This window comes from Poecilia reticulata, chromosome 20 (assembly GCF_904066995.2).
Source record: "Poecilia reticulata chromosome 20, P_reticulata-male-v2, whole genome shotgun sequence".
Lineage (NCBI taxonomy): Eukaryota > Metazoa > Chordata > Actinopteri > Cyprinodontiformes > Poeciliidae > Poecilia > Poecilia reticulata.
The window spans coordinates 26321350-26335201 of record NC_088849.1 but is presented as its reverse complement, the minus strand read 5'-3'; the positions used below and the strand labels follow the sequence as shown (position 1 = coordinate 26335201).

The 13852-nt window shown below is 44.1% G+C and overlaps 1 protein-coding gene across 1 annotated transcript; it reads right to left on the bottom strand.

Moving 5' to 3' along the window:
* Positions 1–1866: 1866 nt before the first annotated feature.
* LOC103457025 (tomoregulin-1-like) lies at positions 1867–12367 on the bottom strand. Its single transcript, XM_081601881.1, has 10 exons — positions 11597–12367; positions 7990–8099; positions 7750–7879; positions 7145–7171; positions 6984–7074; positions 6753–6901; positions 5270–5317; positions 5070–5190; positions 4283–4444; positions 1867–3956 (listed from the first exon to the last, which is right to left on the bottom strand). Exons 1-10 carry the CDS (start codon positions 11733–11735, stop codon positions 3872–3874), a joined length of 1062 nt encoding a protein of 353 aa, XP_081458007.1. The 5' UTR covers positions 11736–12367; the 3' UTR covers positions 1867–3871.
* Positions 12368–13852: the final 1485 nt, after the last annotated feature.

The following is a 13852-nucleotide window of genomic DNA, read 5'->3' as shown; positions in this document are numbered from 1 at the left end:
CCAGAAGCAGGAGGGTCCCGCCGCCATCTTTTACTTGGACAACAGATAAGCTTATTGAACAAAAATGGGCCCCCAATACTACGAATTAGTTTGTTTTTTTATTCCACAAACTATTTGTTCATGAACATGTTTTCCCCAAAACTGACCATCTATGTGCACATTGATGGTCAGTTTCAATGTGCACATTGAAACTGCAAATTACATGTAATTTTGTCTTTTGGAAAAGAAGCGGTTGTTGAAATGAGCTTCACTAAGCTATAACTTAGGAAACCTGCCCTTATTCTTTAATTTAAGTCTTTATTAATCTTCATGAAGGTAATTAGTGTCACCTGAATTATTATTCTTTTGTGGGGAAAGAAAAATAAACCGGAGTTGTTGAATTTATTAGTTTATCATCCTCCTGTGTGACACTAGAACTAAAGTAACTTTACTGCTGAGTTTATTGCTAATTAACTGGCGTGAAGAATAAAACCGTCCGTCATCCTGGAGAAACTGACCAATCAGACAGAAAGTAAAGCCAGTTGTTCAGACCAGTGATGATGAAGACTGGCATGTTTCTCTGTTCTCCACTGCTAAAAATACAGCAGTGGTAAAGCGACTCCCTCTGCTTGTTTGAGATCAGAGTATTAAAAGCTGGAAACCCCCCCACGTCTGTCATCCCACCACTTTTCACTTCTTCTGTCATAATCCTTCCCTCCAGGTTTAGACCTTCTTGTCGTTGGACAACCGACAGGTCAGGTTTCATTAAGGCACATGCTGCCATGGCGGCCATCTTGGTAGAAAGCAGGTACTTAAAAATGGTCCAAAAGGGGCGTGGCCTGTAGTGGGAGGAGCAAACAGTTCAGACGTCTTAGAAAGGAAACAGAAATTAATTCAAATATTTTAATATTTATTTAACAAACGGAAATTTTTGAGTTTGTTGATATGAATCAGATACAGAAAACTAGACCTGATGCATGAAACACTGGAGCTGATGTGAGCCTCTAGAGGCCATCAGTGGTACTGCGCTATAACTAATATTACCTGATCAATATCTTACATATTGATCCATCAGAAGACTACAGCTGTCGTAGCTGACAGCTAAAAACTTTATCAGGTTCTTTGAGCTGCTGCACTATAACTATTAAGAATAAAAAGTATTTATTGTCTTAAGTGAACATTTCTGTGGACCAATAGGGATGAAAACAATTCAAATCTAAAGCTTGTAGAGCAGCTGAGTGATAAAGAGGAAAGATGATGAGAACAGGTGTGAGGAGGAAAACAAGAGGTGAGAAAAGAGGGAAGGAATCAAAGAGTCGGGGACTCCCCACCGTTTAACCCCCACCAGCTGCTGCCTATAATTATCCTGCTATATTTGGAGACCTGGACAGATTATTGGCACCGATTTTCACTTCTGATTCACTTCAGTAGTTTGTCAGTTTTACAGGCTGATTGAAATTAGACAGATTTCTACTTCAGATCAATACATTTGATTGTTCCAGAGCCTAAATAACTAATCGTGTATCATAATACTAATTACTATATTGGTGCTTTCAATAGAACAAATGTATAATTATTAATTGTATAAACATACGATGTTCCTCAGGTTTAAAAATGAAAATCATTGTTACCACCAAGAATTAGCTTTGTGTTTATGAGTTATAATAATTACCTTCCTGCTCCGTTTAATCTTCATGTTGGATCCGTTAACATATCCGTTCAGCCTAAACTCTACAGACACAAAACGACTGAAAACATGTTTATGATTGAAGATCCCAACACTTCCGATCTGGACTGATTTTCTGCTGCAGCAGAACTTTTATTTTGGTGAACATCCTGGATTTAATATGCAGAATCAGAGAAAGAACAGAAACCAAGACCCAGAGGTTCAAACATCATAATTTAATTCTAGTTCAGCTACAGCACAGTCTAAACAACTTCACTGGTTCATGCAGGACCAACATCTACAGCAAAACCAGGCCCAGATCCTGCAGGATCCACATCCCAGAGACCTCTGACCTCCGGTCAGCGAACATGGAGGAACCTGCGGCCAGCTGATCGTTCTACTCTTCCTACCACAACAAAACACAGTTCGTACCGTCGTTACAAATTATATATGAAAAACAAGCGTTTTAAATTATCCTCGTCCAAACACGCACAAAAACATCCGCATCCATTTCCGGAATGGCGTCATCTGAAAATGAAGCAACAATTATAATAAAAATAATAACAACCTGTACACGTTAGCTTGTACCTCATTAATTATTAAGCAGTAGAAAAAACAGCATTTTGGTTTTCAGGTGCATCATCATCATAAACAGAATAAAGAACAAAATGTTACATTTTCAGTTTGTCACCCTGTGAGACGCAGCGAAACAAAACGACCAGCAGAGGGCGCCATTGGTCCCTGATCACCCTGGAGTCCAGGTACAGAGCGCCCCCTGGAGGCGGAAGGCCCAACGACACGCTCAGGGAAAAGCTGGGCCTGATGAAATGATTCAGAGTTAAACCAACAGATCTTTAATTTTAGAAAAAAAAAGAGAAATATGAGCTTTTATATCAAATTGAAAGGAAAAACTTTAAGACACATAAACAAGATTTTACTTTCCAGAGAAAAAATGTCAGATATAAAACAAACAAAATGCTTAGAATATTAATCTGAAAACCAAATTCAGGCTCATTATTTCTGCTCCTGAGTTCAGCAGCTCCGGATCGCTCTGACGGATTACCAGCATATTCAGAACATCTCCACCGTTTCCCCAAAGGAAACGGATAAAGCAGCGGAAACGCACCGACCTGGACCGGCCCGCTCAGAGGAACCAGAACTTCAGGTGTTTCTGGAAACAATGAAATGTTTCAACTCCAGATGATCATAATCTGAGATTATCAACCTGCTGCTGCCAGAGATCTGAACAAAGTTTAAATAAAAGGATATTTTTTATAATTTGATGTGCAGCAGAAACAGATCAGAGCCAGATGTCAGTTTTTTATGTCTAAATATTAATCAGAAAAATGTTTCTCTTTTCATTTAATGTTTTAAATTATAACCAGTTTGAAATTTTCGATCAGTTGTTTAGCAATAATGAATTAATATTATGGACGTACACTATAAAGTATGAACTCATCCATTCATCCATCCTGGGGTCTGGAGTTACTGGTGAGTTTGAACTTATAATTCTCTATTTTTCATTTGGATTTTAAATGAAATCCAAATGATTTCATTTTCATTTATCCTTCATGTTTTGGTCCTTAAAAACATTGAAATCAGTCAAAGAGACTAAAATTGGTATCAGCTGATCAGTTCATTCCAAACATGGATCATCCGATGAGATGGGTGGATTTTCTATTTTAAAAATTAAACAGAAATGATGTCATCATAATAATAAAACTGCTCTTGAATCAGATGTTGGAAAGTTAAATATCCGACCTGAAGGCTGCAGAAAAACACCTGCAGGAAGAAACTCAATGTTTCAGCAGCAGCAGAACCAGAAAGTTCAGAATATTTCAGATTTAACTGGATGAAATATGGTTTAAAACCAAACAGTAAAACAGTCTGGCTGCGTCTCACAGGGTGAAAACAAAAACAACCTGCATGACGCCAGCCTGAAGGTGGCGCTGCAGCAACGATACAATCAGATAAATAAAGGTTCTGCTTCCTGTTGGACCCACAGTGTTCAGAAAGCAGCTGGACAGACAAACAGATCCGCACAAAACATGAAGGGAAGTCGGACAAATAAGGCCCCTCTAAGAAATCAGAAATAAAAGACTTTAAAAAAGGGGGAAATAATAAAAGAGGCACCAGGAAGTCGATATAAAACTGCAGTCTGTCTGCGATACGAAAACCGGACCAGTTGGATTTATATAAAAACATGGAGGGAAAACCGGACGGCGGCTACATCATCCGAGAAGACGTTCCCGACGGGAAGTGGCCCAGATGCTGCTTCTGTCTGCGGCCACGCTTCGACTTGTTGCACCTTCTGCAGGACAGGAGAGGAAGTGCATGAAGCAGAACCTTGAATAAAGTGCAGCCAAAATAAACCAAAAGGAATTTAAAGATCAGACTAATTTACTTCTGGATGTTCCAGAGCAACATCTTAATGTTTAATATTGTTAAAATCCTTTTTGTAAATTATGTCCTTGATCTTCATCAGCTGTTCTGTTCAAAGGAAAACGTGTTTGCTGCCCCCTGCTGGCTGACACCTGGTACTGCACCCACAGGTTGCTCTTATTCTAACTGTCAGTTTCTCAGAAATGTTGACATGATTCTAAAGTTTTGTACTGAATGTGCAGCAGGTGGGCATACCTGGTGAAGCACATCACCACGGCAACGATGACGGCGATCTGGACGGCTCCGATGATGGCAGCGATGAGAACGTAGTGCAGCTTCTGTCCGCTGGGGACCACATACAGGATGTTAAAGTCCAGCAGCTGGTCGCAGCGGGGGCCGCCGTACGCGGCGTCACACCTGGCACACACACACACACACACACACACACACACACACACACACACACACACACACACACACACACACACACACACACACAGGCTGGTTACCATGGTTACTGAAACAGCCTCTAACGACAGACAGTTGGGTTTCATTTGGACAAAGCAACAGAACAGATGAATGTATGAAATTAGTTGGAACATGCAGGGAGAATCGGACCAGATGGGACCAGTTGGGAGTTCTGGACCGGGTTCTGGACTGGTTGGGAGTTCTGGACCAGTTGGGAGTTCTGGACCGGGTTCTGGACTGGTTGGGAGTTCTGGACCAGATGGGAGTTCTGGACCGGGTTCTGGACCAGTTGGGAGTTCTGGACCAGGTTCTGGAGCGGTTGGGAGTTCTGGACCGGGTTCTGGACCAGGTTCTGGACCGGTTGGGAGTTCTGGACCGGTTGGGAGTTCTGGACCGGGTTCTGGACCGGTTGAGAGTTCTGGACCGGCTTCTGGACCGGTTGGGAGTTCTGGACCTGTTGGGAGTTCTGGACCGGCTTCTGGACCGGTTGGGAGTTCTGGACCTGTTGGGAGTTCTGGACCAGGTTCTGGACCGGGTGCTGGACCGGTTGGGTAAACCCAGACTGGACTCTTACCTGCAGGTGGGCAGGTTGAGTCTCAGCTCACACTGGCCGTGTTGGCAGGTCTGAGCTTGGTCTTCAGGGCAGGGCAGAGCGCCGTCCAGGAAGCCGTTCCCCTCGTCAGGCTTGGACACCGCTGCATTACAAAAGAGAAGAAGAAAATTCTGATTTCTGATTGGCCGTCGCAGCAAACAGAGGCAGCAGCAGCAGCTTACTGTGGATGTCTGGTTTCCCCTTGGAGCCGTCGTCTTTCCTGCTTTTATCTAAAACACAAAACAAAAAGCACATAATCTTGTAGCTCAGAGTAAAAATGCTTCAGCAGGAAAATCATAAAAGAAGAAAATAAATCAAGTTTATCGTTAGATTTTTTAAATCTGTTCTCCTGAAGGAAATCTGTGCCGTGATTCTGAAACAGGTTAAATCTCATGGATGTATTTTTTCTGTATTTAAGCTTCTTTCTGTCTGTTTCCTGTTTTATTGACGTTTCCATCCATTTGCTGCCTGGTCCTGCAGAGCTCAGGGTTTCTGCTCCTCTGACCTGAATCACGTCCAGGAGCTTCTCTTCCCTCAGGGCAAACATGCAACTCTGAGTTCGTCTCAATGCGACGATGGAAACGTTTACAGAGACGCTTCAGGGCGAAGACGCGTCTGCAGGGACGTCCTGATGATGATGATGATGATGATGATGTGAAATCTCTAAACTCACTTTGAAGAGGAGTAAAAAGTTCATGAACTTTGATTAACATAAAGAACCTCAGGAAGTACAGAAAATCTGATCATTTATTATAATTAACTGTAAAATCAAATCCTTTCATGTTTATGACATATAAATGATGTGATGTCATAATCGCTGCTGTCATTTTGAGATCATAAATCAAACTGTCCTCCTGCTCGGAGGCAGATTGAGTCCATCAGTCTGTCCTGCTCCATGCTGCCTGTTAGCTTACAGAAAGTTAGCATTGGATCATAAACATTTTAACAGTCTGTCAGGTTTAGTTACATACAATCTAATATCTTCAGTTCAGACTGGGTACAATTTATATATATACATTATTTTTATTTTGTTCATTATGTTTATTCTGGTCCTTAAAATGCCACATCATCAAATTACACCTGATGATTCTGTCGCTTTTTTTCCAAAAACTTTTTTTACTTTAATCATTTCTTAGATGGAAACTTTTTACTTTAAGTTGAGTAAAAACATGTTAAAGTCTTTCAGCGTGATTTTTGCTCATCTCGGCTAAAGTGTTAAAACCAGATTCATCCAGATCCGTTTCAGCCCCAGTGTTCCCAGTTTGATCCTGAACACTTGCAGTGAGGAAGAGGAGGAGTTGAGAGGAAGAGCAGCTGGTCAGGGAGCTGCGGTAATGTGGCTCAGGGAGACACGTTTGGGTTTCAACCCAAAGTATCTGACTGGTTCTCAGGATGCAGCATCAGTTGCTGCAGCATCTGGTCTGAGCTGCAGCATCTGGTCTGAGCTGCAGCATCTGGTCTGAGCTGCAGCATCAGGTCTGATGCTTCCAAACTGACTCCATCGTTGATCAACAGCAGCAGGAAAATCAGTTTTCAGATTCAGGTCATTTATTATAAATGAACTGAAAACATGTTTCTACCTTTTCTTCTTCTCCCCCCTGACCTCCACTCTTCCATCCTCCTCCTCCTCTTCTCTCACTCTCTCCGTGTTTTGGAGATGGTTACCTTGGCAACGGCCGACATGTTTGATGTCGATCTTGAGCTGCTTGAGGCAGGACGCCTCGCGGACGTGGCACGGCGTGTCGTAGGTCAGGCCGTCGCTGCCGCACACCGGGTTGTCGTTGTGGCCGTTGCACACGATGTTACACATGCAGCTGAGGAAACGATAAAACCGTTTTAATGGCTTCATCCTGACGGCGGCGGAGGTCGTGTGAACGCGGCTCAGAGGAAACTCACACCAAGTCCTCAGAGTCTTCGTCACATTCGGCGCCAAACTTGCAGTTTTTACATTTGGAGACTTTTTTCCCTCGACCAGAACCTTCATCATCTGAAACACAGAAACTTCATCAGTTCATCTGCAGCAACAAACAACCAGGAGATGATGAAATGATGATTACCTCCATCTGCAGATCCAGAGCCTCCATCTGACAAAGAGAAAAGACCTGCTGTTACCATATCGATATTCCACTGAGGGACAGTAACTTTAACATTACATACACCTTTCTGAACAGGCGGGGGCGCTCTTTCTCCGTTTATAATTAGACATTAAAGCAACTTGAAACCGTTCCTCCCTGCCTGGCACCTCCAGACCCCATGGACCCCCATGGACCCCCATCTGGGCCCGGGCCGGGGGGCAGCCGCCCCCTTCAGCCCCCCGTATAGCTCCGCGCCTGCATCCATCATCTCTTGACTATTTTTGCATTTTCAGTCCAAAGAAATAAAAATGTTTTTATCAGCAGAATGAAAACAATCAGATGATTTTATTTTAGTAGATCTGGCTTCATAGAATTTATCTAAATGTAAAATGTTTGTAGTTTTATTTTATTAAATAAGAAGCTGTGTGAGGTGTGATAATTAATCGTTGAGCTTCGGCCCGTTTCCCTGACTGGATGTTCTGAAGCCGCAGAGAGCCGATGATCAGGTTTATGAATAATTTAGAAAGAGTGTAATTTCAGGCAAAACCTTCCAGTTTAAGTGCTGGATGTGAGAGGATGAGTGTTACCGTGGTAACAGGCTCCCTCCGACACGATGCTGATGGCTCTCTGCTTCTTGCAGGCGGCTCTGCGGAGGAAACACTCGTTCTGGTACGTGTCTCCGTTGGAGCCGCACACGGGAACGTACTTCTTGTTGCACTGAAACGGGAAACAAGGAGATTTCAGAACTGAATGAAATCATCCTGATGGATGTTTAACCCCCCGCTGCCAGCAGGGGGCGCTGTCTGTGCTGGGTGGGTGGGACTCACGTGGAACTGACAGACACATTTGATGTCGGCTCCCGTTTCGCGGCAGGTTCCTCCGAAGCGACACGTTCCGGCGTCGCACACGCGCAGATCGCTCTTCTTATCCGACAAATCTGAAAAACACGAATCATTCAGGATCACACTTTCAAAAATATTCATTTTTTTAACTAAGAAAACAAACATTGTATTTCCTTAACATAGCATTACTTACATCTACCATCAGCTGTGCTGCCCCCTCCTGGAGATTATGAAGGTTTTCTAACATTATTTTTATCTTTAATCTAAATGCAGTAAAAGTTTGTTTGTTTGTAAAGTTGCTTCATTTCCTTCAGAATCTCCGATTATCAGGTTCTGATTATCATCTGACCTGATGGTGGCGCTGCAGCTGAAACAATGCCTCCACCAGCACAGAAACTCACTGCTGTCCAGGCTTGTAATTTCCTGATGGCAGCTGATTGGCTGCTGGCCTGCAGGCCGGCCAATGAGAGGCTGTAATTACAGGGGCCGTGACCTCAGCGCCTCCTGTAATTAGTAAATACCACAGAGTGCTGAGCCAGCCACATCCACCTGCTATCTCATCACACACACACACACACACACACACACACACACACACACACACACACACACACACACACACACCACTGTGTTTTCAGGAATCTGACTCCATTCTGCCGTTAAATCAAACCGTTTAAATCCTAAATCCTCCTCACATCTTCATCTGGAGTTTCAAACTCGTCCCTGAAGCCACAACTTGTCCAACGCTGCACTGTTGCTATAGTAACCGCCGCCACAGCAGGTTGTTTACAGACCGTTTCAGGTCTGCAGAGACGCGGCGCAGAGAGAGAGAAGCTTCGATGTTTCAGAAACTGAATCAGGAGAGAAAAACCTCCAGATCGTCTCGTCTTTTCTCTTTAATTTTAACTCCATGGGAGGAAAAACAGGGCCGAGTAAAAGCTGGATGTAGATCTAGCCTTTAACTAGGCCACTCCTGTATGGTGAAGCTCTGCTCCAGTCTCAGGTTCATCCTGGATTTCACTCTTTCTTCCCATCAGCCTTGAAATAGTTTCTGAATGTAGAAAAGTCTACAGTTTGGTCTCCTTTGACCGGAGCCTCTCGCTGCAGCTCCTCCAGAGTCACCATGACCCTCTGGGCTGCTGCTCTCCTGTCGGTCCATGTTCTGGTCAGCAGGTGGTTCATCCTCTCCTCCCCGACCTGCTGCTGGGTTCATGTGGTTCATGCTAAGCTAACAGCATGTGGTTGATGCTAAGCTAACAGCAGGATGCATGTCTGTCTGATCAAACCTCCTGAATCTTTAATGAAGCGTTTTGTGGATTAACCTGGCTGTGTAGCCTGGCTGCTTCCATCGTCGTCTCCATGGTGACACTGAGGATCGTTTGGTTCTGAGTGTTTAGATGGAACTGATGGACCAGCTGGTATCGGTCAGCAGAGATTCGTCCATGATTCTAATTAATCATCAGAATTAATGATGATTAATGATTAATCATCATTAATAATCATGGTTCTGATTAATCAGAACCATGAGTATGGATTCATTCAGGAGTCAAAACTTCTTCATGAAAAACTGAACTAATCATTTTACAGATAATTATTTAAATAAACTTCTGCAGAAACTTCTGGAAGACAACATAACTTATCTGTTATGTTGAGCTTGTAAATTGTTTAAAGATCATTAATTTTTTTTTCTCATGAACCTAAAAGTGATCAATTAGTTTCTTTCACAACCAACATTAGTCTCAGATAATAAAAGCTTCACTAAAATCCTCATTCTGAACTAAACGAGTTTAAATCTGAGGCCGAGTGGAGCATCTTGCGAGGAGAACATCTGTTCAGCCTTCAGCTCCTCGTTTCCACATTTAGATCAGAGAAAATCCATCAAAGTGAAACTTTTCATCTGCAGAAAATAACTAAAAATAATCATTTTTTTGAGCAGCTGCAGGTTCTGCTGATCCGTCTGAGTGAAAACAGAACAAAGACCCGATGTTCGTTCCTCCAGAACATCAACAGGTCCAGGATTCGTCCAGGCAGTTTGAACCAAAAGGTCCAGAATAAAAACCTTTCAAATAGTCAGAAACTTAATATTTTATAAACATTCAGTCAAACTGAGAAAAACTAAAACATTAAATGTTACATTTCAGAGTTTTAGTTTTTGGTTCGTCACAAACTCAAAATGATCAGAGAAAATATTTGGATCAGAAGTTCAGGATGAACTGAGCCTCAAAGAAAAACCATCAGATTGAAGCTGATTGGTTCAGAGTTTATATGTTTCATAAAGTCCCAGACAAAAACCTTCTGGTCAGCATTTGGCCTGATGAAGGACGGAGCTGGACTCTGGATTCACTCAGGAGTTAAAGATCCATTTATAAACCAGGAACAGATTTTAAATCAGAATCAGCTGGAAACTTAAAGCCGTTTCTGTTTTCATCCAGTAAAACGTTCAAGTTGTTTCACATCCAGAGATTTTTACAAACTGGACTTTCTGCCTGTTTTTCTGCTATTTGTTAGTTTATCCAAAATATTTTAAATAAAATGCAGCTTATAAAGCTGGAATACTGAGACACAATGCTACATGCTGTTAGCATTTATAAAGCAGCCAATCCAGGAGCAGATTTAGTTTCCTTGGATCTGATTGGCTGAACCACAAAGAGCAGAGAGGAGGAAAACTGTAGACGTGTAATAATTCATATTAAAGTATATTTGGTGTTTTTGTTGTTGATCTGAGCTGCTGAGGCTCCAGATGCACAAACACCAGGATGGAGAGGCAGCCATTATTCATCCATTCATCCTTCACTCTTCAGCCTGGATCAGACATAAATGTTTCACATTTATTCTTTAAATGTGACTAAAATATGCTGATAGAAAAAGTCACACATTTCCACCGTAGCTTGAATCCTGCAGAACAACGTCCAGTTTCTGAGGTTTTCACAGCATTGAAGCAGAAACTGAAACGTGTGAAACGAGGAGCTGGAGAGTCGAACAGCAGAGGTCTGGACAGACGGACAATATGGACAATACGGACATACGGACGTCCTCTGGGCTTCAGAGCGTCTGAGTCGTTCATCAACACCTCAGTGATCCCAGATTATTCTTTAATTACTGGGTTTCATCCCGTTCGCAGTAAATCTGCAGGTTTATGAGGCTGCAGCCGACTGACCCGCTGTAACTCTCTGCCCTCCGGTCTCGGCGGTCAGATGCAGCTGAGGTTCTGTTTGAGGTCAGCTGCCGTAAATCTGAGCTGCGGTTTGATGAATCTGTCAGAAACGGGTCGGCCTCGCCCAGTTCCTCCCAGCCTGTAATTAAACCCAGAATAGACCCGGCCTGAACTGAGGAGTGGTCACACACACACACACACACACACACACACACACACACACACACACACACACACACACTGCATCAGGTGGTCTCATTAACCTGCTGAACCTCCTGTTATCCTTGAGATGCGCCTGGTTTATCATCCTGCTTGGTCGTCATGACAACAGGGGATGACAACAGCTCAATCACGTGATCAGAGGGTAGAAACAATAAGGCTGCAGCCAGTGACCTCTGACCTGCAGCTTCAGGTGTGTGTGTTGGGTGTGTGTCTCACCTGGACACTCCGCGGCCTTCCCGGGGCCGCAGTCCGCGCTGCCGCCGCCTCCGCTGCGGGGGAACGAGCTCCGGGCTGCGGGGAGACCCAGCAGAACCAGCAAGCAGCAGAACCAGGAGATCCGGCGCAGAGGAGCCATGATGGACGGACGGACAGGAGTGGAGGAGGGGGGGGGAGGGGGGGTAACGGAGAGATGCAGCTGAATGGAGGTTTGAGGAAAAAATGGGTGAAAAGAAGGAATCTGGGTTTTTCTGGCTCCTTCTTCTTCTGAACTGATCCGGAATAAGAGAGAGAAAAATCAGCCAAAAATAAAATCCTTAAATCCTCTTTGTGTCCATGCGTCCTCCTGAAACTCCTCTGGGCTTCCAGGAGAAACACTTCCAGAGGAAATAGGCTGGAAAAGCCGATGAGAAAGCCGGGAGGAGGCTTTACAGCGCAGCCAGGGATAACAAAGCAGCAGAGGGCCCGGGGGGCTGCACACACCGACCCCCACACCTCACAGCCCGGACACAGCCTCCATCCCCCAGCCCCCGCTGCCAAGCGCTCAAACCGGCGGGGAGAAGAACCGACCGCGGGGCGCCGCGGAACTACCGATCCAGGTGGAGCTCCGGAGGGGCCGCAGCTGCAGCATCCAGGCCGAGCAGGAGCGTCTGTGCGCCGGGGAGGCTGGGCGGAAAGGCTCGGTGGGTCGGAGTCGGACCGGTACTTTTCTTTCTTTTCTCTCGGTGCTCCTGTTCTTTCTCCGCCGGATCACATCAACAAAGGCCCGGACCATGTGACCTGCAGGAGACCACTCCCACTCAGAGACGATCCCACAGCCCCACTCAAAGCAGCACATCCCATAATAATCACCACAAATTGGGGTTAATTAGTGACGTTTTAATCCTGCAGGTGGGCAGTTTTATCTTCCTGTAGGCGGAAAAGGTCAAACTGCTGCTGACCGAGTCCAAAACGGACCAAAAGAAAATCTAAATCAATTCAGTAAAAACTGAAATCTTTTGGTTATTTTAGTAAATTTTCACAATTTTACACCAAACATGAAGTAATAAACTGTACAGAACCTGAAGCACCTTTAATACTTTGATACTTTCTGTACTGTGATCAGATTCATTTTCAGTGATTCTCATCAATAATCTGTAGCTTTTTTGGACTTTGGTTCGTTTTTCAGTTTTAGGTCTGAAAGCAAATTATGTAAAAATTTATGATGTGATGTTGACCAGATGGAGAGGAAAGATTCAGAGCTAAAAACAAGAATATCCATCCATCCATCCATCCATCCATCCATCCATCCATCCATCCATCCATCCATCCATCCATCCATCCATCATCCATCCATCCATCATCCATCCATCCATCCATCCATCCATCCATCCATCCATCCATCCATCCATCCATCCATCCATCATCCATCCATCCATCCATCCATCCATCCATCCATCCATCCATCCATCTTTTGCTCTTCATCGTCTGTATTCTGCTGCACTGAGCTGAATTTTCTTAGAGTTTATAAAAACAGACACTGAGCCTCCAAATAACAAGTAGAAAACTTATTTGTGGTGAAACTGGTGACTCACTTCCTGTTGCCCCAAACGATGCCGCCCTGGGTGGTGAGCCAGGTTGCTCATAAGGAAAAGACTTAATAATGTTTCATAAAGTTGCTATTTAAAAACGAAGCATTGAAATGCAAAACGAGAAGCTGTTGAGTCAGAACTGCATCTGTTCAGTGATTGGTAGATGAATCTGAAACGCTGACAGTCCGCAGCCAGCAGATGGCGCCACAGTGCAACAATCTGTTACCTTCTGCAGGGAAGAAATTCAGGAATAACAACTAAACACCGAGAGGAAAAACAAGAACCGAAATGAAAACAATCAGATTTTAATGGTGAAAAACTTTAAATCAAAACTAAAACATTTAGCAGAAGCAGAAAACTGTCAGAAACCAACATGAATCAGAACATCTAACATAAAATTAGAATGAATAAAACTGAAATAAAAAATGTATGGTCCACCATCCGGCGTCTCAGGAGGAGGAAGCAGTGCAGCACCAACACTGTTTACAGTGGGGATGGTGTGCTGCTGACCTCAACTCGGGACGTTGTGGGCCGGTGGGCGGAATACTTCGAAGACCTCCTCAATCCCACCAACATGCCTTCTGTTGAGGAAGCTGAGCCTGGGGACTCTGGGTTGGGCTCTCCAATCTCTGGGGACGAGGTCACTGAGGTGGTCAAAAAGCTCCTAGGGTGGCAGGGCCCCGGG